This window comes from Corvus brachyrhynchos, unplaced genomic scaffold (assembly GCF_000691975.1).
Source record: "Corvus brachyrhynchos isolate BGI_N302 unplaced genomic scaffold, ASM69197v1 scaffold8, whole genome shotgun sequence".
Lineage (NCBI taxonomy): Eukaryota > Metazoa > Chordata > Aves > Passeriformes > Corvidae > Corvus > Corvus brachyrhynchos.
Window position 1 is genome coordinate 750,684 of NW_008240031.1, and position 27,981 is coordinate 778,664.

The window sequence follows — 27,981 nt, forward strand, 5'->3', positions numbered from 1 at the left end:
TGATATAATGGTATGGGTGTTGACTTTTTGATTATATACATGTGCATAAATTTACGCAACTGTTTCCGCTTCTAGGATCCTTCTGTTACACAAGTGACAAGAAATGTTCCTCCAGGGCTTGATGAGTACAATCCGTTCTCTGATTCAAGAACAGTAAGCACATTTATTTCTTAATCATGCTGTTAATCTTTTTTAGTTTGTGAGGTTTTATTTTCACAGTTGGGACTGATGTTGTAAATTGTATGATGGGCTAGATACGGATGGTGGAAGATGCGTAAGAATAGATAGTTCCGTTAGGTTTTTGGAGGATGCATTGGCACAGCTGATTTAAGAGAGCTTTGATTTGTTAAGGAAGAGTGGCCTTCTGAAAGGGGACCAAAACAGAACTGAGTTTTTTCCCTGTTAATAAGCCTACTGATAGTCTGTCCTTATAGTTTTCTGCTTTTCACTGGCTTTGAAGCTTATGAGTGTGGCACACTTCCCCATCAGGGTTTTGATTTTGATTTCTGTTTCACTTAATGAAAATGTTGCTCAGAATTGAGGAAACATGGTGTTTCCATAACAGTCTACAGGCTTTGAATAGTGGTGCAGTAGTGAAATGAAAAATTTATGTCAAATAAATATGTTTTATGTTTCTGATTTGTATGATTTCAACATACCTTGTGCTTTTCTGTTGTGGTGAGGAACACAAGAAATGGGATACTAAATTCCTACTGTAACTGCATTTTTCACTGGCTGCTTTTGATAGTGAAGATCTTGTGCAAGATGAGCAAAATGTGTGGCTGGTTATTTTCTGTCAATTAAATTTATAAACATTCAAATACTGCATTTTTAAAATGCAGTGTTATTTTTTATGATGAATCTGGTAGTACTGTTAGGGAGTATTCGTATTTGAGTATTTGCAATGCCATGGATGGAGCGACACAATTCAGTCGTGAGAGAGAAGGAGCTCTATGTTCATTGATATAAACCAGTATTTTAACAAAGTTGCATAGCTGTTGCAATCTGGTTTAGACCCAGAAAAGCAAAGCAAGCTAAGTCTCTGTGCATAAACCGGAAAGAACTTAGAAGGTTCAAAATATCCCCAGAAACGAGATTAAAACCAAATGAGGTTAGATGTTGATGCCAAAAAATGGATGTATTTTATTTAATAGTAGAGAGGCAAAGAGAAGGGAAGAGAAAAGAGAGAAAGAAATAGAAAAAAAAAGTGTGTGGGGGGAGTGGGGGAACAGGGAGAGGTGACAGGGGTTAGGTGGAAGCAGATCACCCATCCGAGGGTCCCAACGATGTCTCGTTGCTCCCCTCCAACTGGTCTGCTGGTGGTGAGGGTCCCCCATCGCTGCTGTGGCCACGCCGCTACATGCTGCCACACCACACGCCGCCACAGCACACCACACCACCACACGACACCCCGCCACATGCCGAAGAGAGCAGAATTCCGTGGATTAATACACACTTCGGGCCAGGTGGGAACGCCCATGTGATTCTCTTGCAGGGGCTGGCTTGACACTGTCCCTTGCAACACTGAGGGTCTGTTGCATCATCTCTGGTGCTCTGGGGCAGGGTCTGGGGACCTCTTTGAGGGGGACCCCTGTGATGGGCCAACAAAAAATAAATTCAGGGAATGGTGTAAATGTCAAATTAAATATCCTAGGCTGATCCTCAGTGGTTTTGTCTCTAGCTCCAACAGTCACCATGGAGATTATACTGTCTTTTCCTCATGTTTCTGAAAAACAGCAATGAAGATGAGATTATACAATTAGTATTTCTGCTTCATCATTTAATGAAACCATGTTAAAGAAAGCTTTTAATCTCTTCCTGCTTCTAAGTCTTGAACTTCTCTGGGCACTCTGTGTATATAGATATGCCTGTATACCCATATATACCTATACACAATAATGCATATAGCAACCAATTTCAAATTGCTGCATTAAAAAAAATTGGAAAAATTCATTAGGGCAGTTGGGTTTTCAGTCATTGTTTCAAGAGATGTATTTCAATGGACTTTTTTTTTTTTCAGCAAATTCCTGGGTGGCTCCCTATCCTTCCATCTTGTATCTAAACACAGTAGAAAAACACAGAAGTCTGTAGGAAACCAAAGTGATCATCCACTCCTGGCTTCTTTTGGAAGTTTTAACCTGCCCCCAGTAAATAAGCTTCACCCATATGAGGAAATCAATTCAAGAGAGAATGTCTTTTGAACACTTATCTCCAGTCAGCTGCTGAAAACAAGTTTAGTTAGATGAAATTTTTAAACTGTATTCTGATTATTTTTAAATTGATTATTGCTGAAGCCTTAGGCTGCAAACTGCTGACTTTCACCTTGAAAAGTTGAGCTAATCTTGAACTGTTACTTAATTTTGTGAAGGAAACCTCTAAGACAAGTGCAGACTGAAAGATTCAGAAGCTGCCGCTGTCAACAGAAGCGGCAATATATCCAGATAAAAACAGCTACAGATAAAGAATTCTATTAAGAACTAGTAGGCCCCAGATCAAAAATCGTATGGGACCAAAAGGCATATGCAGGGCACATAAAGATCACGTGGAGAATGAGTTCATAGGTTGTAAAGCTATAAAAGCCCAGGGATTTCTTTTTTCTAGGTGTCTCTCAGCTCAAGCTGTCCTTACTGTGGTACCTGCCTGAAATCAAACATGGACTCTGCTGTGGGAAAACTAGGGTGAAGAAGTTTCTTTAACAAAAATTCTTCTCTTTAAGAGAGGTCTCAGTGATTTACTTTGTCTCTCAGTGCTGCTGTGACAGCAAGGCATGAATTAGAAAGATCAATCCCAGAAGTACCATCCGGGGTTGAAACAAAAAGGGTTATTGTACAGTGGGGTTGGTTGAATTTCAAGATACCGTATATTCATGTCAACGAGCAGAGACCATGGATCTATGAAGTAAAGTTCCTGTAAAAACAAATACAGCTGATGTACTTGCCTTGTCAAAATGTGGTGAGACAGCATGATACGGCTTTATCCATTCACTGATGGCTGGAGGTTATTGCAGTCCTCATAATACAAGTGTAGGTAATTAGCGTTAAGATTTGTACCCTTAAAAAGACAGAATTGCTGACCACCTGTCTTGTTGTGAATGACTTGTCAATCCCATGCAGGCTGTGAGCCACTCATCCCTACCCAAGTCCCTAAGACACCAATAGCACCTGGACAGGCAACCAACAGCACATGAACAGATAGGTATGACAAAATATGCCAGGTCTAGCTTGCAAGGAATCTTGGGAGGTCATCTTTTTCAATCTCCTGGAACAGAAGTTGGTATCTTAAGTCTTACTGCTCAGCATGTTTTCCTGGGGAGTCTTGAGTTTTCCCCCACAGTATTTAATTACTTCACTGTGTTCTAGGAAGTAACAGGCAGCATCATTCTTTCCCAACTATTCCATGTATATACTGATCTATAAAGGAATAAAAGTGTGTTTCATTTTGTATACTTAGTAAATTCTATATTAACTAAGGCAGAATTCTAAAACTTCATCCTGAAATGTAAGTCAGACTTTGCTCATTTCTGGAAATACTCAAGATCAGGTTGGACAGGGCTCTGAGCAGCCTGATCTAGTTCAAGATGTCCCTGCTCATTGCAGCAGGGTTGGACTGGATGACCTTTTAAAGGTCTTTTCCAATTCAAACAAAAATATAATTCTATGGAGTATGAAATGAGAAATAAAAGAAATTTTACAGGATGACTGTGGCTTTTTTCTGAGGTAAGAAACATGAATCAAGTATTGTTTTTAAATTGTCATTATGCCTGACATGAGACCAAGTCTTCCAGGTTCCAGAAGGATGGAAGGGTTGGACTGTCAAGTCAAGGAGTCATAGGATGGTTGGTGTTGGTAAAGGTTGCCTAGTTCCAGACCTCTGCTGTGGGCAGAGACACTTTCCACTGGACCAGATTGTTCAAAGCCCCATCCAGTCTGGCCTTGAACACTTCCAGGAATGGGGCATCCATAACTTCTCCGGACAATCTGTTCCTGTGCCTCAGTACCCTCATGATAAAGAACTTCTTCCTAATATCTAATCTAAACCTACTCTCTTTCAGTTTAAAGCTGTTCCCCCTTGTCCTGTCACTGCATGCCCTTGTCAAAAGTCCCTTTACCAGCTCTGTTGTCGGGTTCCTTCAGGTACTGCCAGGTGCTATAAGGTCTCCCCAGAGCCTTCTCTTCTCCAGGCTAAACAGTGCCAACTCTCTCAACCTGTCCTCACAGCAGAGGTGCTCCATTCCTCTGATCATCTTGGTGTCCTTCCTCTGGACTCACTATGTCCATGGTCTTCTTAGTCTGGGGGCCTCAGGACTGGGTGCAGTAATCCAGTTGGGGTGTCATGAGAGCAGAGGGGATGGGCAGAAATGCTTCCCCTGACATGGGCCGCTTCTGGGCAAGCTTCTTTTGATGCAGCCCTGGGTGTAAGCACAATGCTGGAACTTGAGAGTGTACTAATACAACTTCAGTACTTCTTACTTCTAGGAAAAGCCCAAACTGTGCAGCTGTGTTTTCCAGGGGTTTTTGTTGAGCATTATTTTGATAGCTAAATGATTTTCCAAGGCATTTGAATACTTCTGTTTGTTTCATTGTAAGTAGCTGGTATTTTTTTTGCTTCTCAGCTTTGATTAGGGTTATAAAAATAAGTAGTTTGACAGGAAGACTTAGAGCAAACTGAGTTTAAAAAGCATGATGGTAATTTTTTAAGAGCCATCTTTTAAGAGCTCAAGAGCAGGCAAATTCAAAGTATTGTAATTCAAGGAAATGGGGCAGAAGGCCAGCTTGGCTGAGCAGGAATCTTTTCCTAGAACTTAAATAAAAATGGGAGGTGTATGGACATTGAAAGCATAGACAGATGACACAGGAGGGCTGCAGAGGCTGCCTGCCACTGCAGGGAAGAGATTTGTGTGGTTAAAGCTTGATGAGCATCCAAGCTGGACAACACTGTGGTGGAAAACAAAATGGCTTTTTAAAAAGGTCAGCAGCAAAAGGATGTGCAGAGATAATGCTGGTCCATTACTTGATGAGGTCAGTCACCTCACAAATAGGCATGTGGACAGAGCAGAGATGTTTAGTGCCTTTTTTACCTCTAACACCAATGATGGGCCCAGGGATGGTCCCCTGTAGTCCTGTGACTTCAAGGCTGTATAAACTCTGAAGGTATTCCAAGATTTACTGCTCCAACTGAATGAAGTCAGTGAGGCCTGATGGAATTCATCCCAGTGTACTGAAAGAGCTGGTTGATGATATCATGGGTCTTCTCCATGTTATTTTTCAATGGTGTTGGTAGTCTGGAAAGGTACCAGTTGAGTGGAAGCTGGCAAATGTTGTCCCAGTTTTCAGCAAGACTTAGAAGGAAGGCTTTGGTAATTACAGGCCAGTAGGTTTCACTGCAGTGCCTGGTAAAATTAAGGTTATTCTGTGAGCAAGGGAAAAACACCTGAGAGACAATGCTGTCATAGCCAGCATTGGTCTGTGAGGGGAAAGTCCTGCTTAACCAACTTAAGTTTGGAGTTGGACTCCATGATCCTTATAGGTCCCTTTCAACTTGAAATGCTCTATGACCACAATGCTTTCTTCACTAGGTTCTGCATCTATAGTAGATGATTTATAATACCTGTGCCTATTGTGCATTGTTGTGATCTTTGAATAGTAACCTGAAAAACCACATTAAAGCCATACTGAACTTCTACCATTTAAGATAGTTTTGATCAAGTACAACTTTTTTTACCTGTGCACACAGTATGAAGCTAAGTAAGTATGAAAACAAAGTAGTATGCAAAAACATGCGCTTCTTTTCTGTACTTAATGAAAGAAATACTACTGTATTTCAGGAACAGTCTGTATCCTCTGAATACAGTGGCTGAAATGCAACTTTTGCTGGGATTATATTCTTAACACATGTATCAACCTAGCAGAAATTCTGGAGTACCTAGCAAAAATTGGTAAAATAGTCAAGCAATAGATTATGGATTCTGAATTTGAAAGTTTAATATGGTACATTACTTCTTTAGTTAGCCAGGTGATGTAAGCCTTTGTTAAGTAGAAGGCTCTGGAAGACGTTATTAATAAATGACATTGTGTTTCAGAATATGAATAGATGACTGTTAAGTGCTGCAATTCTCTGAAACAGTAACTGTCTGTATTAACATTAACATCTGAACAAAATTAAAATTCCATTTATTTCTACTGAATCCTAAAATTCCTTGACTGTTTATTGAAAGTAGTGAAGGATAAGCTGCACCACAGAACTCAGTTGATGTCTTTTTTTTAAAGGTTGTAAATATTGCAAGCAGCGTATCAAGTTGCCAGTTTCTATTAGCAGCACTTCCTTTAAAACAACTAGATTGGTTCCTACAGATATAATGAAGTTTATTAGAATAGGAAAATGTTTCCTTATTACTGTCTTTTGTTTTCTTAGCCTCCTCCAGGAAATGTGAAAATGCCTAATGTACCCAGTACCCAGCCAGCAATAATGAAACCAACAGAAGAACCATCTTCCTACACACAAATAGCAAAGGTTTGTCTGCAACTTTTAGGCCCTAGGTTCCTCTTAGTTACAATTATTTAAATACACTTCTGGAACAATGTATTTTGTAAATAAGCATTGCTTTTCTAATTAAAATTAATACTGCCTTTAAGTAATTGGCTAATACATGAATGTGTGCTATATTGTGTCAGTCTTCATAACTGGAGATGCTTAATTATAGTGAAAAGACTTGGAATATTTATGCCATATGCGTACTTTTTATCAATCTCTGGTGATATTTGTTTTGTTCAGGAGCATGCCTTGGCCCAGGCAGAACTGCTAAAGCGTCAAGAAGAACTGGAAAGAAAAGCAGCTGAACTAGATCGCAGAGAAAGGGAAATGCAGAGTCTCAATCAGCAAGGGGGTACGCATGAAAAATATACTTTAAGTTTCAGAAATGTCAGTTTTTCTTAGAAACTTTTAATTTTACAGTGACATTGTGAAGCCAATTGAAGAAGGATTTTTGTAATGACTTCAGGAAAAGGAAGTTCATCTCCCTTGAGAAAATGCATACAGTGAAAAAAAACTGGGCTGTCCTTCCAGGTTTTCACTGAAAAAAATTTAAATGTGGCTTCTGTAGCATATTACTCTCTTCTATTGGCTATTTTTGTTCTAGATTAGTATCTGAGTGATTCTACTGAATAGAAATGGAGCATTTTGAGATGAAGTAAAACTACCTAAAGTAACATCTCTTTGATTTCTCATCTGTCAGTATAGCTGTAGGAGAACTTCTCTAGTTGGAAACATTTTCATATTTTTGCTGTGTTACAAACGTAATATTCTACACAAATAGCAGAAAGATCTATTCTATTACTAATCTTTTATTAGTTTTTTGTATGCTACAAACTCTGTGCTCTGCAAAACAAACAGTTTTTTACAGCAGTTTCACAAATGTGAGAAAATTTATGTCATCTTAACTGAAGATGCTTTGCTACAAGTACATCTGTGGGAATATTTGTTTTCAAAAGGAAGAACTTCAGACTGAAGTTCAGAAAAAAGTCCTGAAACCCAACAAAGCAAACCATCGTGTGCAAGGTTGACTTTATCTAGTCTTTTCATGGTTCTGTTTCATTTTCACACATGCTGGTCTTTTTTTGAATATGCAGTGTTACAATTCCAAATTGCATAATTGCTTAGTAATTCAAGTTGTCAGGGAATTTTGTAGAATAGAATAAAATACTTTCAATTGGAAGGGACCTACAATGAATCACAGAATAGTTAGAGTTGGAAGGGGACTCTGGAGATCTTCTTGTCCAGCCCCCTGCCAAGGCAGGGTCACCTGGAGCAGGTGATACAGGAATGCATCCAGGTGGGTTTAGAAGGTCTACAGAGAGGGACAGTCCATGAAGCCTGTTCCAGTGCCCTGCCACCCTCAGTGTAAAGAAGTTCTTCATCATGTTGAGTGAAACTTCTTGTGTTTTAGTTTATTGCCATTGCTTCTTGTCCAGTATCTGGGCACCACTGAAAAGAATCTGGCACCAACCTCTTCGCACCCCCTTTGAGATATTTATATGCATTGATGAGATCCCCTCTCAGTCTTCTCTTCTCTAGACTAAACAGGCCCAGCTCTCTCAGTCTCTCCTCATAAGACATGCCGCAGACCCCTCATCATCTTTGTGACCCTTTGCTGGACACTCTCCAGAAGCTCCATTTCTCTCTTGTACTGAGGAGCCCAGAACTGGACACAGCACTCCAGATGTGGCCTCACCAGGGCCCAGTAGAGGTGGAGGATCAGCTCCTTTGACCTGCTGGCCACACTCTTCCCGACGCACCCCAGGATCCCGCTGGGCCTTCTGGCCACAAGGACACAATGCTGGCTCATTGTCACCTTGTGATCCCCCAGGACTCCCAGGTCCTTCTCTGCAGAGCTGCTCTTTAGTGGGGCAGCCTGTGCTGGTACTTGGGGTTATTCCTCCCTGGGGCAGGACCCTGCACTTCCCTTGTTGAACCTCACTGGGGTTCTCTCCATCCAGCTCTTCTGCCTACCATGGTCCAGCCGGAGGGCAGCAGAGCCTTCAGGTGTATCAGCCAACCCCCCCAGTTTGTATCATCAGCAAACCTGCTGAGGGAACCTTGTATCCCTTCATCCAGGTCAGTGAGAAACAAGTAGAGTGAGACTGGACCCAGCATTGATCCCTGGGGAACACCACTGACTGCAGGCCTCCAACTGGATTCTACTCCCCTGACCCTCTGAGCTCTGCCATTCAGCCAGTCCTTGATCCGACTCCCTGTCCATTCATCTAAACCACATTTCCTGAGCTTACTTATGAGGATGTTATGGGACACGGTGTCCAAAGCCTTGCTGAAGTGGAGGCAGACAACATCCACTGCTCTCCCGTCATCGACCCATCCTGCCCTGCCATCACAGAAGGCTGTCAGATTGGTCAAGTATGATTTCTGCTTGGGAAAATGCTAACTGCTCCTGATGACCTTCTTTTTGTCTACATGCTTGGTGATGACTTCCAGAACGTTCTGTTTCATCACCTTTCCAGGGATGGAGGTGAGGCTGACTGGCCAGTAGTTCCCTGGATCCCCCTCCTTCTTGCCAGTTTTGAAGATGGGAGTAACACTGGCTTTCCTTCGGTCATTGGGCCCTGTTCCTGTTTTCTGTGATTTTTCAAAGCTGATGGACAGTGGCTCAGCTACAGCATCTGCCAGCTCCCTCAGCACCCATGGGTGCAACTCATCAGGGCCTGTGGATCTATGGGTGTTAAGAAGTCTGCCTAGTTGATCTCTAACCAAACCCTCTATGACTCGGGGGGAGTCTTCCTTTCTGCAGCCTTTCTCTCCTTGCCCCGAGGTCTGGGATTCCTTAGGACTGGCCACAGCAGTTAACACTGAAGGAAAGAAGGCATTCAGCAATTCTGCCTTCTGTGTCTTCCTTCACCAGGACACCCATCTGATTCAGCAGTGACCCCACATTTTCCCAAGTTTTCTGTTTGCTGCTAATGTTGTTGTAGAAGCCCTACTTGTTGTCCTTGATATCGTTTGACAGACTTAATTCCAAGTGGGCCTTGGCCTTTCTTGTCGCATCCCTGCATACCCTGATGCTGTTGCTGTAGTCCTCTGATGTGACCTGTTCCTTTTCCCACATCCCATAAATTTCTTCCTTGTGCTTGAAATTTACCAGAAGCTCCCTGCTTGTCCATGCAAGTCTCCTTCCCCCTCTCCCTGATTTCTTGCTCATGGGAATACACTGGACTTGAGGAAGTGATGCTTGAATACTGACCAGCTTTCTTGGACCCGCTTCTCCTCTACAGCCCTAACCCATGAGATTCCTCTAAGCAGGTCTTTGAAGAGGCTGAAGTTAGCACTCTGGAAGTTTAGGGTTCTAGTCCTGCTTGCTGCTTTACTTCCTCTACACAGGATCTTGAGTTCCACCATCTCATGGTTGCTATAGCCAAGGCTGGCCCCAGCCTTCACATCTTCAACCAGTCCCTTCTGGTTTGATCGTCCAGCAGCACAACTGTCTTCATTGGCTCTTCTGCCATATGCATCAAAAAATTATCTTCAGTGATCTGCAGGAATTCCCTGGACCATGTGTGCTGGGCCATGTTGTCCTGCCAACAAATACCAGGGTTGTTGAAGTCCCCAGGAGAATCAGGGCCTGTGACCATAAGGCTATTCCCAGCTTTCCATAGAAAGCCTTATCAGCTTCCTCCTCCTCATCAGATGGCCTGTAGTAAGCACCCACAACAGTATTACCCATATTAGCCTGTCCCCTAATTCTCACCCGTAAACTGTCAACTCATTTGTCTGCTCCTGATTAGAGCTTGCTACATTCTAGTTGCTTTATCATATGAGGAGTAACTCCACCACCTTGCCTCTCTGACCTGTCCTTTCTAAAAAATTCGTAGCCATGCATGACATTATTCCAGTCATGTGAGCTATCCTACCATATCTCTGTAATTGCAATGAGATGATGGCCTTGCAACTGCACATAGATTTCCAGTTCTTCTTGTTTATTCGCCATGCTGCTGTGTGTTTGTGTACAGGCACTTCAGAGAAGTTCCCTAGATGGAGTGTAAGAGGATTCATCATAACCATGAACACCCTTATTGTGGTTAGCCCTGTGATCCTCATCTTGAGAAGCAGTCAAGGAACATCTTTTGCTGCACTGGTTGACATGACCTACTCCCTAGAAGGAAGCAATGGAGTGATCATGTCCACTTTGGACCCCACCCCCTGAGTCCTGTAGTTTAAAGTCCGTCTCATCAAATTGGCCAGCATGCTGCCAAAGGTTCTCTTGCCCTTTTTAAAGCAGGTGGATTCCATTCCTCCCTAACAGGCTACAATCATTTAAGCACAAACCACTGTTAAAATTATAAGCCAAAACCTTGATGGCAGCCAGGAAGCCAGACATTGATGAAGCAGAGTGTGGCTGCTTCTGACCAGGAAGATAGATGAGAAATGATGTGGGCACCAGTGTTTGTCACTTGCCTTGCCAGGGCTTTATAGTCTTCCTTCATCCTAACTATTTTTTGGCTTGTGGCATCATTTGTACCCACATGAGAAAGTAATAGCGAGTAGTAGTCCATGCTCTTGACAAGTTGGGGTATCCTCTAGGCAGCATCATAGATCTTAGTCCCTGGTAAGCAGCATACCTCTTGTGACTCTCGTTTGGTTTGGTAGATGGTGTCTCAGTGACCCTAAGGGAGGCACCCACCACAATTACTCAGTGTTTCTCTTTACAGTAATGACAATGTGCTGCTGGCCCAGATTCTCCTTGTTGGACTTGTTAATGGACATCTGAAGCCTTTAAAGCATCATATCTGTTTTGGTGTGGGTGTTGGAGGGTAGAGGTTGGACTTGAGCTCTCTTTTTGTGGGTCACCAGGATCCAAGGTGTCTCACACTCAGTGATACCCATTGTAGGTGTATGGTTCTGAAGCCGTGTCTCAGTCTCTGTTTCAGTCCCTCTAAACTGCACAGCCTGTTGCAATCTGTTCACCTTCTGCAACAGGCCATCAAACTACGCACATTTCATTCACGTACAAGGCTTTTCTCCAGGAAAAGTATCTGTGCATCCATTGCAAGCCACCACCTGTACTCATGTCTCTTTCCTTACCAGTTCCCTCTGGGTGGATGTGTCAGTCAGGCTTCTCAGGAGCTGTTCTGAGTAGACACACTCGTTTTGGTTCTGACACAAGTGCCCACCACTATGGCAGAAACATAGAGCAGTTAGCACTTACTTGAGGCACAGACTTACCTGCAGATTGCAGCACCCTCCCTGCTTGCCCTGCTGCACAAACTGCCTATGCCACATCTTTTTGATGCACCATGCCCTGGTTACTCATGCTCCCTAAAGCCAATTAAATCTCCCACACTGCTTCTGGTAATGCTCACTCCACTCCTGACTGGTTAGTGAGAGCTTCTGGGTCCTGACAGGGCTTTGGGCTGCTGCTCAGGTGTCCCTGAGCCCGAGAAATTTCTGGACAGCTTGATCTAATGCTCACCACCTGTCACGATCTCTGCTGTAGCTTGGCGGTGCTGGAGTGCGAGGTGCCGTGACCTTCCTAAAAGTGTCTCCAAGGCGAAGCTGCTCGGCAGGACCACCACACCCTCACACACGTGTGTACACGCAGACACACAGATAGCTCCCGAGAATGGGTCAACAGCAAAGAGGCAGGAAGGGTCTCTCTCTTTGTCCCTTGTACCGCAGGCCCACTGGCCACCACAACCACCAAACTTACTTCGGTCACTGCTGCCACCTTCTTGACTCACAGTGACTATATATATATGTCCAATTGCCTGCCCACATCAGTACTGACAAGTTAAAGTATGTTATTAAGGGTGTTGTTCATGTGCCCTGAAACACTGACAGGCTGAGGACATTGACCACTCCTCTAGGAAACCCATTCCAGTGTTTGATGATATTCTTGGTAAAGAAATGCTTCCTGATGTCCGTCATGAACCTACTTTGGCACCGCTTTGAACTATTCCATGTATTGCATTACTGGATCCCGGGGACCTGCACACTCATTTGGACTCCTCTGAAAACACCACAGAGTGGTCTTTATTGGAGAACAGGGTCTTTTGCAATTTTCCGGCTATTTGCATTCAATTGCCTTAAGATACTGGCTGCGCGTCTAGGACACTGTTATCGTATGTTGTCGTAATTGACTATAGTGAAAGATCTTCAAGCTGTGCATCACCTCAACTCAATGCCTTTGGCCTTTTCTGCTCAGGTTCTGTGCAGCGTTGCATTTGAGCTAATGAAAGTGTGCTGCTTCCTATTTCAACTAGCCCATTTGATCACATGGTGATTAATGTAGCTCTTATATCCAGAGTTTGAAATGCTGTGGCAAAGGTTTGTTGCAGTGATTGTCTCAGCTGAATCTCTGAGTCTGCGCTTGGTATGACTTGTGTTCAGCAGAATGTGTACTCTAGCCTTTGATCAGATAAGCATACAGGAAACTCAAGTGTCTGATCCTGTGTCCTTAGCAGTGTCCTCACTTTGTCACACAACTGTATCAAGATATAGTGATGCTGTAGGGCATATTCTTGTTACAAAAACGTTGTTACAGACCATTTCAGTAACTGTCTTTCTTAAGACTTACTGCCTTTAGGTAAGTTTTGACAGGAAACCATATTGGAAACTAGATCAAATTGTTAGAGTTACTCTGACATTAAAAATACCAGGATTCTGAAAATGAAGAATGGTTTTCAGTCCCCCATCTTTGTATTCAACAGACTATGTGAGTATGGTGGGGCTTTAGGGAAATATTTAAAAGTCAAGGAATTCTCAGAAATTGTCTTTCTGTCCATATATGTTTGTTTTGGGAAAAATTTTTACTTTGTAGAAGCTGTCAGGTGCCTGCTCAGTCTTTTATGTAGAAAAAATATTGTGTTTTCCTTGACCTGGCTACACTTAATTGTATTTCACTTCTGAAGTTTATGTTGAGGATTGCTCTTAAAACTCTTGGGTTTTGGTAGCCCAAGTTATCCATCCACCTGAGAAACTCATCCATTAAACAGTTCAAACAAGTTCAAATGTATATCTCTTTCTAATATACAGAGACTGAAATGACATTATAAAGGCCTTTTTTTTTCTTTATTTTCTGTTTTGCAGGTAGAAAAAATAACTGGCCACCTCTTCCTGAGAATTTTCCTGTAGGTCCTTGTTTTTACCAGGATTTTTCAGTAGACATTCCTGTAGAATTCCAGAAGACAGTAAAGATTATGTACTATTTGTGGATGTGTAAGTATTTCCTTTTTAAGAAAAATAAAGTGCCTATTCAAACCTGGTGATACATACCTGCTGCTTTGGCTTTTGGAACGTCTGTAATGAAAAAGTATTTTAAATCCAGAAGCCAAATGTTGAAGCAAAATCTTATGGTTAGCTTCAGTTTTGAAAGGATTGAATTCCGTCATAAAAGCTTCCACAGAAAAAAAAAGGAGGATTATCCTAGGGCAATTCGGTTCTAATTTATTGGAATTGTCTGGTTTAAGTTTCTCCTGTTGTAAAATGAACTTCGACCATTTATTAACTTAGAAATAACTTTACTGTTTTTAAAATCAGCTTATATATTAAGAAATAAATCTCAAAATTAGTGTTAATAAACTTTTGAGTTCAAGATGTATAATATCCATTTGCTCTAGTATACATAGTTTTCTATAGTTCAATCTGGTTTTGATCTATAGCGGAGGCTTAATATCGTTTTACCCTATTTTGAGAAAGAGAAAAGTGTCAATTAGCTGAAGAATCAGCCCATGTTAAAACTATTCTTTGTAGGCAAAGAATGCTCTTCACCATCTTTCTAGGATTGATTTTGCCCTCATTGGGGGGCTGTGTTTTGACTGGAGAAATGGTGGATTAAGCAAGTGTGCAGGTGCCACACTTGTTTCTTCTGCCTTGTCCAGTGTGATTGATAAAAGCCTAATAAATATTCTGACTCTGATGAAATTGCGAGATTTAGGTACTTTGATGCCTTTAATATATTTTTAGCCTTCTGAGAAAACGTGGATTTCAGATGTTTTCTGTACTATTTTTCATAGTTTAAGATGTAGTTAGGAAATCTCCATTATTTTACATGTTACTCTGGTAATCTTGTTGCTGTGATTGAACCATGTAATTGAAACACATGAAATGAGCAGACAGCATTGAATCAAATCAATTCCACTTCATCATAATCTACAGCTTTCTATATTCATTGCTAGATTGTTAATCTTCAAATAAGCAGCTGTAGAGCATATGACTAGTCACTCTCATAAAGTTGACAGATAATTTAGATTTATATGAGATCTAAGGTGAAATACTCAGAATTTTAGGATGGTTACTAATTCTGGTCATTTGCAGGACTGAGTTCTGAAAGTGCGTGTGTCTCAAGCATGAGGTGAAGTTGGGCAGTTAGAATTGCAGTATTAGTACTGTTCTTCATTTTCTGTCTTCCGGCAACAAGTAAAGGAAGTTACATTATTTCAAAATATAGATGAGCTACGCTTTTATACTGACATGACAGCTAATCTTCTAGGTAGACTGAGATTTCTGCCAAGTCTTCTTGCACTCTTTGTTATTTAGCTCTAGTACTCTCTGACTTACATATTACTCAGGAAGGCAGGGAAAGGGCATAGTAAAGGAAAAGAAAGACAAAATCTATTTCACAGTTTAAAAAAAAGATAAACACAACGGGGTATAGAACCCCATGCCTTAGGGTTGGCTGTTGAATCCATCCTTAGGACTTTTCTTTCCTAGGATTGTGCCTACGTGGTTTAGCTAATTTTTCATTGACCATTTTTCCTCTGGGGAGGTACTTATTCCCATAGTAGATCTGCTTCTGCTTGCCACTCTACATTTTATTTTCTCTTTCAGAACTTCCTATGTCTTGTAAGGTCTAGGGATTCTGTGAACATAATCCCATTTGGATAAATCTAGTACTGCATTCTCAGCCCTTCATACAGTAGGTCCTTTTCCATTTCAGCAGCCTTGGCAACAAACTTTCTGGTTTAGTTTTCTGTGTTTCCACAGTTAGTATTAATTTTATGTCATCATTCTTGGTTTTTATATCTCCAAGGAAACTTCTTCACCTGTTTAAGATCCATATGCTCTTTCATGCATGAGAAAACAAGTCTGTTTGTATCCCTATTTCATTAATTCATCCTTCTTTTCTCCTTTTGTATCAGAAGTCAGATTTTTCTGATACTTTGATGCGGTTTTATGTTTGCACATTTTTTCCCAAGGGGAGAGACTTTTTTTTTTTTTAAATAGACTGAGTGCTCACATGTTTTTGGGAACTACAACAATCAATTAGCAATGGCTTTTCATAGTTGTCGTTGGAGCTTTTCTATTCTATCTTGGCTTTGTGGCCATTGCTGCTTTAAGGGCTTGCACATGAAAATGATAGTTTTCCTAGTGCATTAACACTGAGCACAGCTTTTTAGATCTTTTCATGCTATTATTATGTCCAGTGTCAAGTACAATGTCTCTTGACTTGTGCTAACAGTCAAAAACAGGCTCAAAAGCATGTGTTTTCCAGCTACTTTCCCCACAGGCTGATAGCATGCGCTAAATAAACACTACTGATTTTCAAAGATTATTTCTTATTTGAAGTTACACTGAAGAGATTCTGGTAGAAAAATAATACCCTGAAGTTCCAACATTTTTTCTTTTTCTGTTTAGGAGAGTTTCATCTCATCCTCTGTCTGAGGAAATGATAGATGGTGTGTGTGTGTGTGTATATATGTGTATATATATATATATGTATGTATATCCATCTGTGTAGATGTTTGTTCCAAGCCTGTTCTAATGGGTTGCTGTCTTTTAGAGTTAAAAGATGTTTCTTGGTGTATAATTTAATTCTCCCCTCCTGCTCTGTCCACTGTTGTTATGGAAAACACATTTATCCCCATTAGTCATCTCCTTTTGCCTTAATTAGCATAGTTCACTCAGCCTTTCTTTGTGAGTGATGTTTTCTAGAGGTTTGACTGGTTGCTGTCATACAGATTCACTGTTGGTTCACTCCATATTATTATGTGGTTTTTTAGTGTGTAGCATAGGAAATTTTTTTAAAGTACCTTGACATTTTAGATAGCACATGTTTATGTGCTGATCCAAGACTGTTTAATGCTTATGTTATGTGCTGATCTAAGTCTGTTTTAGAATCTACTTTTTCCCTATGGAATGTATTTCTCTTTTCTGTAAGGCATGTTAGCATGTCTCTCCCAAGTGAGCAGAACAGACTAGGAGCAAAAGCCTAAACAACATCTGAAGCTACTTGGTGCTTCAAGGTTATGTGTGATCAAACTTCACTAGTCCAGTCCGCACTTGCCTTCTGTGAGTTGCCTTCTGGCTTCAAAACTCTCCATTCTGTAGGTATCCCATTCACTTTTAGGCAGTTCCATTCCAGAGTGACAGTCGTGTGTCCTAACGTGGACTTAGGTTTCCTGAGAATACAATCAAATGAAACATTACAGAAATTAAACTTAGTACAAAAATCTATTTTCATACAGTCTTAAGTGGAATGACAAAATCATCTCAACAATGTACATGCCAAATAGCTTCAGTACAACTTGTGGTCTTTATCTACAGTTCACTTTCTGACATTTATGGATGATAAAGTGTAGTTAATTAAGACAAGGAATATATCTAAGGAGAATTCTTCTGTTCAGGGAAGTTTATACCAAAAAAAGAATACTTGTTAAACTGTTGTAATTTCCCATTGTTGCCTCTTGTTCTGGCATGGACGCCTTTTTTTAAACCTCAGCTGCTTCCACACACAAACTAGGAGAAGGTTTTCTTGAATCACACAGAGTACTCTATTGTTATAGCTGTGAAGTTGTCATACAGAAATTGCATGTTACAGACTTCTGCCAAAGACTTAGGTGATTTCAGCCTCCAAGTGGTCATTATTTTTTAATAGCTTGTATTATGGTTTAATTTGCTGAGGCAAGTAGGTGGAAGGTACTTAACACTTACCCTGAACCTACAAACACCTGTCTGTTCATACAAGAACAAAGCTTGCCTAGATCCTGTAGTGAAGGTGTTGGCTCAAAGGATAAATGAGTCCCTGTACCTTGCATCAAGCAGGCAGAGTGAAGGGCAAGTGCAGTGAAATGAGAATTGTCAGTCAAGACAGACTGCTGTCTTCCTCTATAGCTTGCTAATACTTGTTTTGTAAAGCTGAGACTCTGACAGTAGTGAAGCAGACCCCTGTGTTGCTGGTTTTAGTATCAGTAGTTGGGTGTGATGCTTCACCCTCTTTTGCACCAATGGTATTCTTTTAAAATTTGTCCTATTACCATAATTGAAGTTTTAAAAAAAAAGTTGTTTTGGAAAGTTCAAGCTCCACCAGAATTTGAATGTTTCTAGTAAACACAGGGGGTCTCTGTGTTTTCCAGTATTGAGTAGAAAAAGAGAGAATACCTCTCTTAGTTTCTTGTACTTACCAAAGGAAGGAAGGAACCGGGATTTGTATTGTTTCTTTTGCTTCATGAGGCATAAATACCCAAATTCTGAAATGAGTTGCTTTGCTGACCTGTTGGGGCAGTGCTAAGACATGTAGGTGGAATAATTCCCTGTTACTTTAAAGAACAAAGTGCTTTGATTCTGGTGACTCTTACAGGAAGATACGATTTTTCTGAGGACATGTTTTCAGTTTCATCAGTCTTTCATGCAATGATCTGTGCATCTTGCTTTTAAGAGTTTTTTCCCACTGTGTCAATTTAGGGCTTAAGTCGTAGTTGAAACAGCAACAAAAGAGCTTGAGGATTCTCTTTTTCAGAATCTTTATTCTGTTAACCCTACCATCCAGTAGAATGACTAAAATGTTTCTCTGAACTTAAATAAAAAAAAAATCATTGCTGTCAGGAGCAGTTTATGCAGTTATAAATATCCTACTTTATCCTGATCCATAAGGAAAGAATTTGTCCTCTGAGGCAGCAAAATCCCTCCTGAATCACTGGTTATTGCTGAACAAAGAGAGAAATTCATGTTCATCCTTGAAGTCTAGCAGAACTTACTTCTGTGCCAGATAGCATGAAGGTAGTAGTTGTAATGTTTCTTAATATTGCCTTACTCTGTTCTGAGAAGTAAACTTAATTGAAATAAAATGTGAAGTCATAATTCAAATGCATTTTCTTAGTAGAAATTGAATAGTTAACGTGTAATAAGGTATTCCAATGAGAACATTATAGTATTGAGCTAACCACAGACCACCAAAAAGGCAGATGTTCTAAGAAAGACCAGTGTTCTAAGAAATATTTGAATATACAAAATATATTAAAGCATCTAGAACAGCTTCTTGCAGATTGTGTTTTACTGGGGAACATTCTTAGTGGGGTTTTTTGTTTTATTATATGAAAGACAAAAAGCTTCACGTTGAAAGATTATTTGGGAAATTTTTGTTTACAAATTTGAATGAGCACAGTGCTTATATTTTGTGATGCACTTTATGTCTTTTATGAGCTTTCTCTCAAAAAATATTCAGTAGTCTCATAAATATTTATATTCAGTTATTACTGTAGAAAAAAATGTCAATTATTGCAGCTGTGGAAACTTCTTTTTTCTTAATTTAATGTTTGAAAGTGTTTTATTGTTATGACAGGATATTTTCCATTGCCAGGTAGCTGGTGGTACTTGAATTTTCATGTTGAGTTCTTTCACTTGTGAATACAGGGTTTACCTGAAATTTAGAAAACTGTAAAAATCAATTTATTACAGAAGGCATTGAGCAGGTATTAGTGTTTTGCTGATGTTTTGTTTAAAATGCTCAGTTTGGGTGTAACTTTAGCAGTTGTAATAATTTATTGTTTGAACATAACATAATTATTTTGCTTTTGCTTCTACAGTCGATACAGTGACACTGTTTCTTAATATCTTTGGATGTTTGGCCTGGTTTTACGTTGATGCTACACGAGGGGTTGATTTTGGATTAAGTATTCTCTGGTTCTTGCTTTTTACCCCTTGTTCCTTTGTCTGCTGGTACAGACCACTTTATGGAGCTTTCAGGTAACAACTTCAGCTTGACTTAGGATATTTAAAAACTTGTCAAAATGCATTAACATTCCAGAATTTGCTTGATTATCATGATGATAATCCTTTAAAGTGCTTTCATTAGAAACAAATAGTATGTTTGCCATTAATGCAGTTGTTGAATTTGAAATATAGATGCCAATAGTTAGTAATATTGTGGAATATCCTTTAAGATATTTATAGTTTTTACCACAGACAAAATATTTGTAGGAAATACTTAACTTTGTTAAAGTTAATAAGGGCTGGTAACAGTTGAAAAGAAAATTCTCATTAAATCTCTGCCTCTTCACACCAAGAATTCGAGTAGGTTAGTAGTCAAGAGTGTCTTAAATTTTTTGCTTCTTGAATGAGCTTCATAAATAGCTACTCATAAATTTTGCATTTTTAAGTCATAGACACCTACAGTACTTGAAATAGCCTGAGATTCTTAAAAATTAGTAGAACAGGTATATAGTAAACAAACTAGTATTTTTCCTAGTCTTAGTAATCTTTGCAAACTTCAGAAGCATGAGGTGTGTGATTAAGAGTAGAATGATGTGTTTGCGTGCAACGTTAAACTTTTTTTTGGTGAAGATCAGCATGTAGAGATTTCAAATCCTGTACTCCTAAAGTTTTTTTTTTTTTACATTGAAGTGATTCAGGATGTTCTCAGTTAAAATACTCTTATTCTTGCATAAAAAGATTGATGGCTGGAAGTTGCAATTAAGTGTAACACTTAGACTACAGGAAGTGTTTCTTTTTGCTGACCGAGGAGGTATTGCTGTACCCACAAATCTTTGAGGAATCATATAGTTTAACTTGCATTTCCTGTCTAGTAAATCCATAGCTTTTCTTAATGAAAATTGCTGGTTCAGAAAGGAAACCTACTACTTGCATATTGAACTTCCAGTTAGTTGCTCAGCTGAAAATGGTTATTGAACTGAACTGGTTGTATGGAAATTACAAACTCCCTTCTGCAGGAAGAGCTGTCAAGGGCAAAATCTGTTTCTGTAACTTAACTAAATGATTTCTACTTTCTTAAGAACTCTAATAGCAAGCATATCATATGATCATTAGTTTTGATAGTAGTAAGTTGAGTCTTCATTAAAATTTTGCCTGGACATTTGTATTTGGCGGGGAGTTTTTTTGATTTTCAGTCTTTTTAAGGCTGGCATTTTAGTAATTTAAACAGCAAATGTATTTTGTACATTTCACTTTAAAATAAGAGCTGCTTCAGTATTCTGGTGTGCCCTATGTGTCAGTAATGTGATAGGAGCTTTTATTTCCTTTCACAAGTTAAATGTTTACTTCCCATCTTGCAGCACTGTGAATTTCACTCTGAAAGTGGAGCAGAATTCTTTATACAAACTTAAATGGTTAGTTGAAGAGCCCTTGCTGTGGGCTGAACAGAACTCTTCTCATCTTTCTTAGAGGTGCATGTGGCAAAAACACTATATTAAAGAAGAAAGAGCAGCTCTTGTAAATAAATGCTCTAAAAAACCACAGAATTGCTGATACTTCAGATCATTGTTGATGAATGAAAGTACTTTTCCTCTAGTTAATGCAGAAATAAGTTAGATTAGTACTACAGAATTTGAATAAAAATCATGAATTTTCTGGCTTCTTTAATCTTTTCCCCCCCACCTCTTTCAGGAGTGACAGTTCATTCAGGTTCTTTGTGTTCTTCTTTGTATATATCTGTCAGTTTGCTGTACATGTACTTCAAGCTGCAGGATTTCAAAGATGGGGAAACTGGTGAGTATTCTGTTTGCTGTAGCATTGTACTGCCTGTAAGACAAACACTCATATTTGAAGTAACAACCGCAATACAGTCTTTGTGTTTTCAAAGGAATAATCTTGTGTTCACTGGAATGTTACATTTAACTCTCAAAAGAAAGCATTTTTGAGTGCTCTTAACTAGGAGAAGTGGGTGAAATATATCCAAAGAATGTGAGGTACTTCTGTTACTATGTTGGTCAAAATTTTATCCTTCAATTTAAACCACTTTGAACTACTCTTTTATACACTACCTCCTCTATTAGTAGGAGTTAACTCTAATAGGAGTTATTACTCATTCTATATTTCGGGTAAACAAATAAAAATTTAGACATCCATAGTACACTGTTTGGATATCTTTTTGTATTGTTAGTTATTTCTAATGATATTAATGTACTTGCTCCTTATTGAAATTTATGCCTAAAATTTGCAGAATGAGTTAAGGCATCTGGGTGAATATAGTGGTATATCTTTGATATTATTTGAAGAGTTCATTTGTCTGAGTCACCTCTCTCTATGTTCTGTAATAAGTTGATTTTTCTTTTAAATGTTTGGAAATATGTAAGCTTTTACATGAATCTTGTATATATATTATCTTTTATTTGAGTCTTTGAGGTCTAATACTTAGATTTTACAAGGAGAAGCTGTGGAGAATCAGTCACTGTCCTTGGAATAAAGGAATTAACTAAAAGCAGGGTTGCAGTAGCCAGCTGGTAATGAGTGGCAGTGCTGTAGTTGGGTAATGACACTTCCCTGTATCAGTGCTTTTTCCTGCAAACCTCCAAATATATGCAAGGCAGACAAAACAGTATTGCTTTAGAATGGTTATGTAAGGAAAGATCCTGCTTTATTTTTTTTGCTCTGGAATCCTCTGTTTTGCGTATTCATCCAAGCCTGTGAAGTGTGCTTTTAAGTGTACTTGGGGAAGGAGTATGGAAAGTAGCCAGATCATCGGAAAATCCTAATTACAGTTTGGATTTTGGGGTTTTGTGGTAGATTACAGTAGGACATAGCAGATATCAAAGCAGTTCGAAACAGGTAGGGGAAAGTTTTAAGGTTTGGATTTACATAAATTTTTGCTTTTTTTTTCCTAATATGGAAAAATCTTTTTCATCTTAATGCATGGGGTTTTGTTCTTAAGGCAACCTGCTTTTTTAGTTTTCAAGTCTGAAACTGTTGGTGTCTATTGGTGTTTCAGTTTTGAAGAGTGGGGAAATGCTTGAAGTAGATACTGATAGAGCAGTTTTTTCTATTAGTTCACCTGATGTTCTCTACTTAAGAAACTTTTTTAACCTCAGTTGAGAAAGTATCACTATGTGGATACAATTAAAGGAGTCTTCCCACACAGAAGCTGTGTATGTGTGGTATGTTTCTGTTCTGTATTTATAGAAGTTAGAAACTCTATTTTTAGGGATATTTTCTCTTCTACAAATTCATGTAATCTTGAATCAATCTGAAATGACAGTATAACAAAATAACCTCAAGAAGTTGATCAGCAACTCTCTAATTTCTCCACAATTTTGCTCAAGGATAATATTTACAATGTTTACAGTGTTTTTGCATTTTTTGTGGAATAAATGGAAACTAAGCTTTAAAAGCATACCATAGAACCAAAATATGCTTTTGTAAAATTCCCATTATTTTTCTTTTAAAATATTCAAAATGGTTGAGAGCCAGGAGGTTATAAAGTTTTCTTTGGTGAGGGTATGTTCGGTTAAATGGTTCATGTGCTGTACTAGTAACATTTGTTCTTTCTCTTTCCTTCAGTGGGTGGATTTCATCTCTTACTGGACTTAATAAGAGTATTCCTGTTGGCATTATGATGATAATCATAGCTGCACTTTTCACAGCATCTGCTGTTATCTCACTAGTTATGTTTAAAAAGGTAAGTTACATATTATTCCCCTCTTTTGTTTCCTGTGTTTGATTTTGCTTTCTGTCTTGAGAGAGGTACTCTTTCACAAAGTAGTGGGGATTAAATTATAATCAAGGTGAGCCTTACCTGTTAACAACTGTACAGTTTTGCTTATACTCTTGTGGAGTTACAAAATGCTGTTTGTACAATGTAGGTATTTTCAGCAAATGGGGAAGGATAGTTCTGAATAAAGAGAACCTGGGAGGTAACCCCACCATGAAGGAGTAGGTGAATGCACTGGACGTTACAGTTGTAGCTGTAGATGCCAGATTGTTCATCAGGCACAGGGAAGTTTGACTCAAGTGATTGCTAAGTTTCAGCTCTTACCAAAGTCATTCCCACTAAAATCAGTAGAGATGCTCAGCACCTCAGAAAAGGATTTTTATTTCTCTATCTCCATTGCTTAAATATTTTATTGCCAGCTGAGGATGCAGGAGCATGAAAACTCAAAGAAATATATTCTTTCTCTATGGTTACTTTTGGTAAATTTCCACCCAGAAGATCCAAGTATTATAGATACTGATGTGGTAGTAAGTCATTGAGGTAAATGTAACTGAGAATTCTGATGATGATGTGCTGGCTGAATTCTACTAATTCAACCTCAGTTACAGTTAGGTTTAAAGATTTTACACATACACAAATTCTTCTGACCTGTTTACAGTAAACTAGAAATTTTAAGTGTGTGCCTGGTGATGTCCTTTTTTGTTTTCTGTAGAAATACTCTATATAGGAGAGAAACAAGCAAGAAAAATGTATGGTGGAATACATTTTTACACTTTCCTTACTGTATGCATCTGGATTCTTTTCAAAAATCTGCATATTCTTATATGACTTGGTGTATCTTTATGGATGAGAACTAGTCACATTTATAAGAGAGAAAAAAGTTACATTAATTTTTCCTGCTACACTGGAATGAAAATGTCTTTGCAAGATTATTTTACAACCTTTTTGTGACTTAACTGAGTCACAAATAGCATTTGAATTTTAATACTCAGGTAATTGAAGTTACTCAGGATTTTTTGCTTGTCTGTTTTTGTTGGTTTTTATTTTGTTATATGCCATATTGTTAAGAGTGTAAGTCATATTGTTTGTTCATCTGGTTATTATACAGAGCTGTTGGCCATCACACTAGTTTAGCAAATGTGTACTTGTATAATTAGGATAATTTGAAATTTTTAATGTTCAGTCAGAGTGTAGCTTACTCTTGTAACCAGTCAGAGTAATTAAAATGTTCCTAAATATTGTTGTAGCAAAAAGTTCATGTAATATACATCACACATTTTAGTAAAAACGATGAGACCCCTCTGAACTTGCAAACAATTACAGGTATTCTCTGCAGTCAAATTGCATGTGCAACTGGACAGTGAAAAATTCAAATGTTTGTGGGAAAAAATTCCATGTTCTCATCTATGCATTCTCTCAAACACATGAATAAATCACATTTCCTCTCTTCACGGCTCCACTTTGTGTTTGAGACCTTGCTATTGGTGTACTAAGAAATGGGAAGTGTGGCACCATTTTCTCACTGCTTTTCCCTCTGTAGGTGCACGGGCTCTACCGCACGACTGGTGCAAGCTTTGAGAAAGCGCAGCAGGAGTTTGCCACGGGAGTGATGTCCAACAAGACTGTACAAACTGCTGCAGCCAACGCCGCCTCGACAGCAGCCACCAGTGCAGCTCAGAATGCCTTCAAGGGTAACCGAATGTAGAAACAAAGTCACCGTGGTTCTCTTCAACTGTTCTTTATTTTGCAGTCACTTGCTGTATTCCCTAAACCCCTAGATGAAAATTCACACAGCACATTTGTATCTTCTGCAGCTGTGCATGGGTTAAATGGGAAATGTTTGGTTTATTTTATTATAAATTTATTTAAGAAGAAAACCATTCTTTTCCCTTCTTTAACATGTTGAATTCTGCAATGTAAAGCTTTCCATATTTTTTGGAGGATAAATAATTTCAACAATTGGCCTGAGAATGAACTGTGGTATATAATGATCAAATAAATGTATTAAGAATATGGAAGGTTTTTTAGCAGTTCACTCCAGTATGTTTTTTTTAACTTCAGGAAAGCACTTCAGAGCAATTATTTTCCTTTGCAACAACTGATTTCTCTATTTCTACCGTAAGAAGTGGGGTAGACTGAGAGATACTGAAAGTTAGGTTTCACTACTGCTTTTGCAGTTTCAGCAGCTGCTGGGGGTCAAATACAAGTAAGGCAGAGAGTATAAATTCTTTTCTTGTTTGGTTTTTTTGTTGGGTTTTTTTCTTTTTTTTTTAGGATTAAGTCTTTTGATATAAACCTGTAAGTTTGCATGAATACTGTTGAGTTACCTGATCTTGTTTAAGTAGTGTTTTGGTCCAGAATTTACCTGCCGCTACCTTATAGCATTTGTTTGTATCTATTTCCATGGAGTATTCTCTACCTGTGAGAAATTACTATGGGGCATAAATGTTCTCTGTAATAGAATAGAACAATTTAAGGAAGTTAACTGGTGATTTCAATCACAGAGCTAAATGACTATATATTTGCTATTTTTAACTTCAGTATTCACATATCCCCTGTCCATCTTCTATGTGCAGTGGTATTTTTGCTTCATTTGGGATTTTTTTGGTTAGTTTTTTGTTTGGGTTTCTTTTCAAGAATAGATTTATGTTTAACAGTGGTACTAAATCTCTAGGCTGGACAGTCATTCTGTTTACTGCCTGTCCAAAACACTATATATACAGTATTTAATTTTCTAACAGGAATATTGTCTCAAACCAGGCTCTTTAAGCAATGGCATTTAACAGATACTTGAAAGAATTTTAATGTTAACTCAGCCATCTCTGTGATGTGCTTTAAGCTATAGAAAAAAAGCTTCTAAGCTATTTTGATTTGGTAAAGGGAGAGATGTTTATCTTTAATAAAGTCAAATTTTAACTCATTGAAATGGAGGCCTAAGAAGTTAGATTGGTGCTGTGAAACTAACATAATGGTACATACCATCACAATATTCTAGAATATAATATAATCAGGTCTTAGTATAGTGTGAGTTTCTCTCCTTCGAAGACTTTATATTCTTGGATTGCCTCATGAGACTTACATACAATACTTCAGCAGTTTTTCAAACTCTTCTAAAAACTGGAAAGGTGACATCCCACAACCTGTGTAAGTACACACTGTGGCTGAAATTAATTCAGCTCTTGAGGTGAATCATCTTTAGTAACACAGCACAAAATTCTGAGGCCTCTCCATATTCTGAATGTGGACTGAATTTCATAGATTCTTTTTCACTACACTACATTCATAATAACAGAAAAAATACTCATTTAAAAAAATACTTCCCTAGCTTAATCCCTGAATCAGTAATATACTGTTAGCATGATTCTCCTATTAGTCTCCTTTCTTTTACCAATTTCTTTAAATCTGACTTGAATTTGAATAAACGTCATAGTTTCACCTATGCTGAAGTTCACATTAATGACTATACTTGCTTAAATATTCTATGTAACAAGGCTGTTAAAATGTCATAATAGTGGACATGCAACATTGACCTTAAATTTGTGTGGAATGTTTTTAAAGCTTTGCAGATGAAAGTCACTGTTCTCTGCCGAGATTGGGGACCATCATTCTCGCAGCTGTGTATCAAGATTGTTCTTTTCATATTTTAAACTTAACATGAGGGTTGTATCTAGGAACTCTGCTATGGATTACTTTTAAATCTAAATTTAGGCAATTCTTTTGGTATCTCTTGGATAGGAATCCCAGGGACATCATCCTTACAGTTTAACTGAAGTTGAAGATTGCATAATAATATACATTACCAGAAAAAAACCCCAAACACATTAGGAATAAAATCTGAATTTGACAGGTAGATTTTTTTTTTAAATGTTTGATGGTTCCTTGAGAAAACATATGTAATGTTCTGTGTATAAGAATTGTTGATTTCTAATATCATGGTTTGAATGTACAGATTTAAGCCTTCTGAGTGAAATTCAGGGTTGTGTCACATGTGAATTCTTTAAACCAGAAATCTCTGACACTTTGCAGCCCAAAAGGGAGGGAAAAGTTTGTTTTTTGACAACAGAAGGCTGAGATTTGTTAAAATATTTTGTACCTAACAAAAATTGGATTTTATGGTCTCTTATTAATCAGAGTATGGCACCCACTTGAGTTGTCATTTTGTAGTATTGTGACAAACTGAGTACAAGGTATGAAGTTTAAACACTGGAATGTCAGTAGTCATTGATCTGTAATTTAGGAGTTGTTTTTATTTATCTGAGGATGTTTGTATATTTTGTAAATTACTAACAATGTTCTGCCATCCTGGTGAATGTCATGGTTCTGTACAAATGCACTTCTTCTGTCCCTCTGTTGCATGTCTCGGTAGTTCAGAAGTTTTGTATATTTATTGTATTAACACAGTGTCATAGAATAAAAAAAGACTTTTTTCCTAGGTGTTCGCTCTGTATAGTTTTGACCAATAATGGGGATTTTTCTTCTAACAGTCAGGGTGATATGCAGGGAGGATGATCTATATAAAAGTCTGACTTGCTTTTTATAATTCTGTATATAGATGCTGTATTTCTGCTGAAATGGTGAAGCAAAATGTCCACTATCAATAAATCTGGTTAAAGAGAATGAGTCTGCTCAACTGTTAAGAAGAAAATTCTTAAAATACTTGCAGCTTACCTTCTTGTGCTGTAAACTCACAAGGGTTAAAATTAAACATGCTCTGTCATGACTGAATGGAATTCTACAGGTATTAAGTGAATCTTAAAACATTATTGAAAGTAAAATGAAGTTGCGGAAAAAAGAATTGCTTTGGTAGTGTTTATTTTTCT

General features: G+C 38.5%; 1 protein-coding gene across 1 annotated transcript; it reads left to right on the plus strand.

Moving 5' to 3' along the window:
* Window positions 1-65: 65 nt before the first annotated feature.
* On the plus strand, window positions 66-27,952 carry SCAMP1 (secretory carrier membrane protein 1). Its single transcript, XM_008640914.2, has 8 exons — window positions 66-153; window positions 6,412-6,510; window positions 6,772-6,883; window positions 13,591-13,719; window positions 19,305-19,464; window positions 21,121-21,222; window positions 23,011-23,128; window positions 24,702-27,952. The coding sequence occupies exons 2-8, from the start codon at window positions 6,433-6,435 to the stop codon at window positions 24,864-24,866; spliced, it is 864 nt and encodes a 287-aa protein (XP_008639136.1). The 5' UTR covers window positions 66-153; window positions 6,412-6,432; the 3' UTR covers window positions 24,867-27,952.
* Window positions 27,953-27,981: the final 29 nt, after the last annotated feature.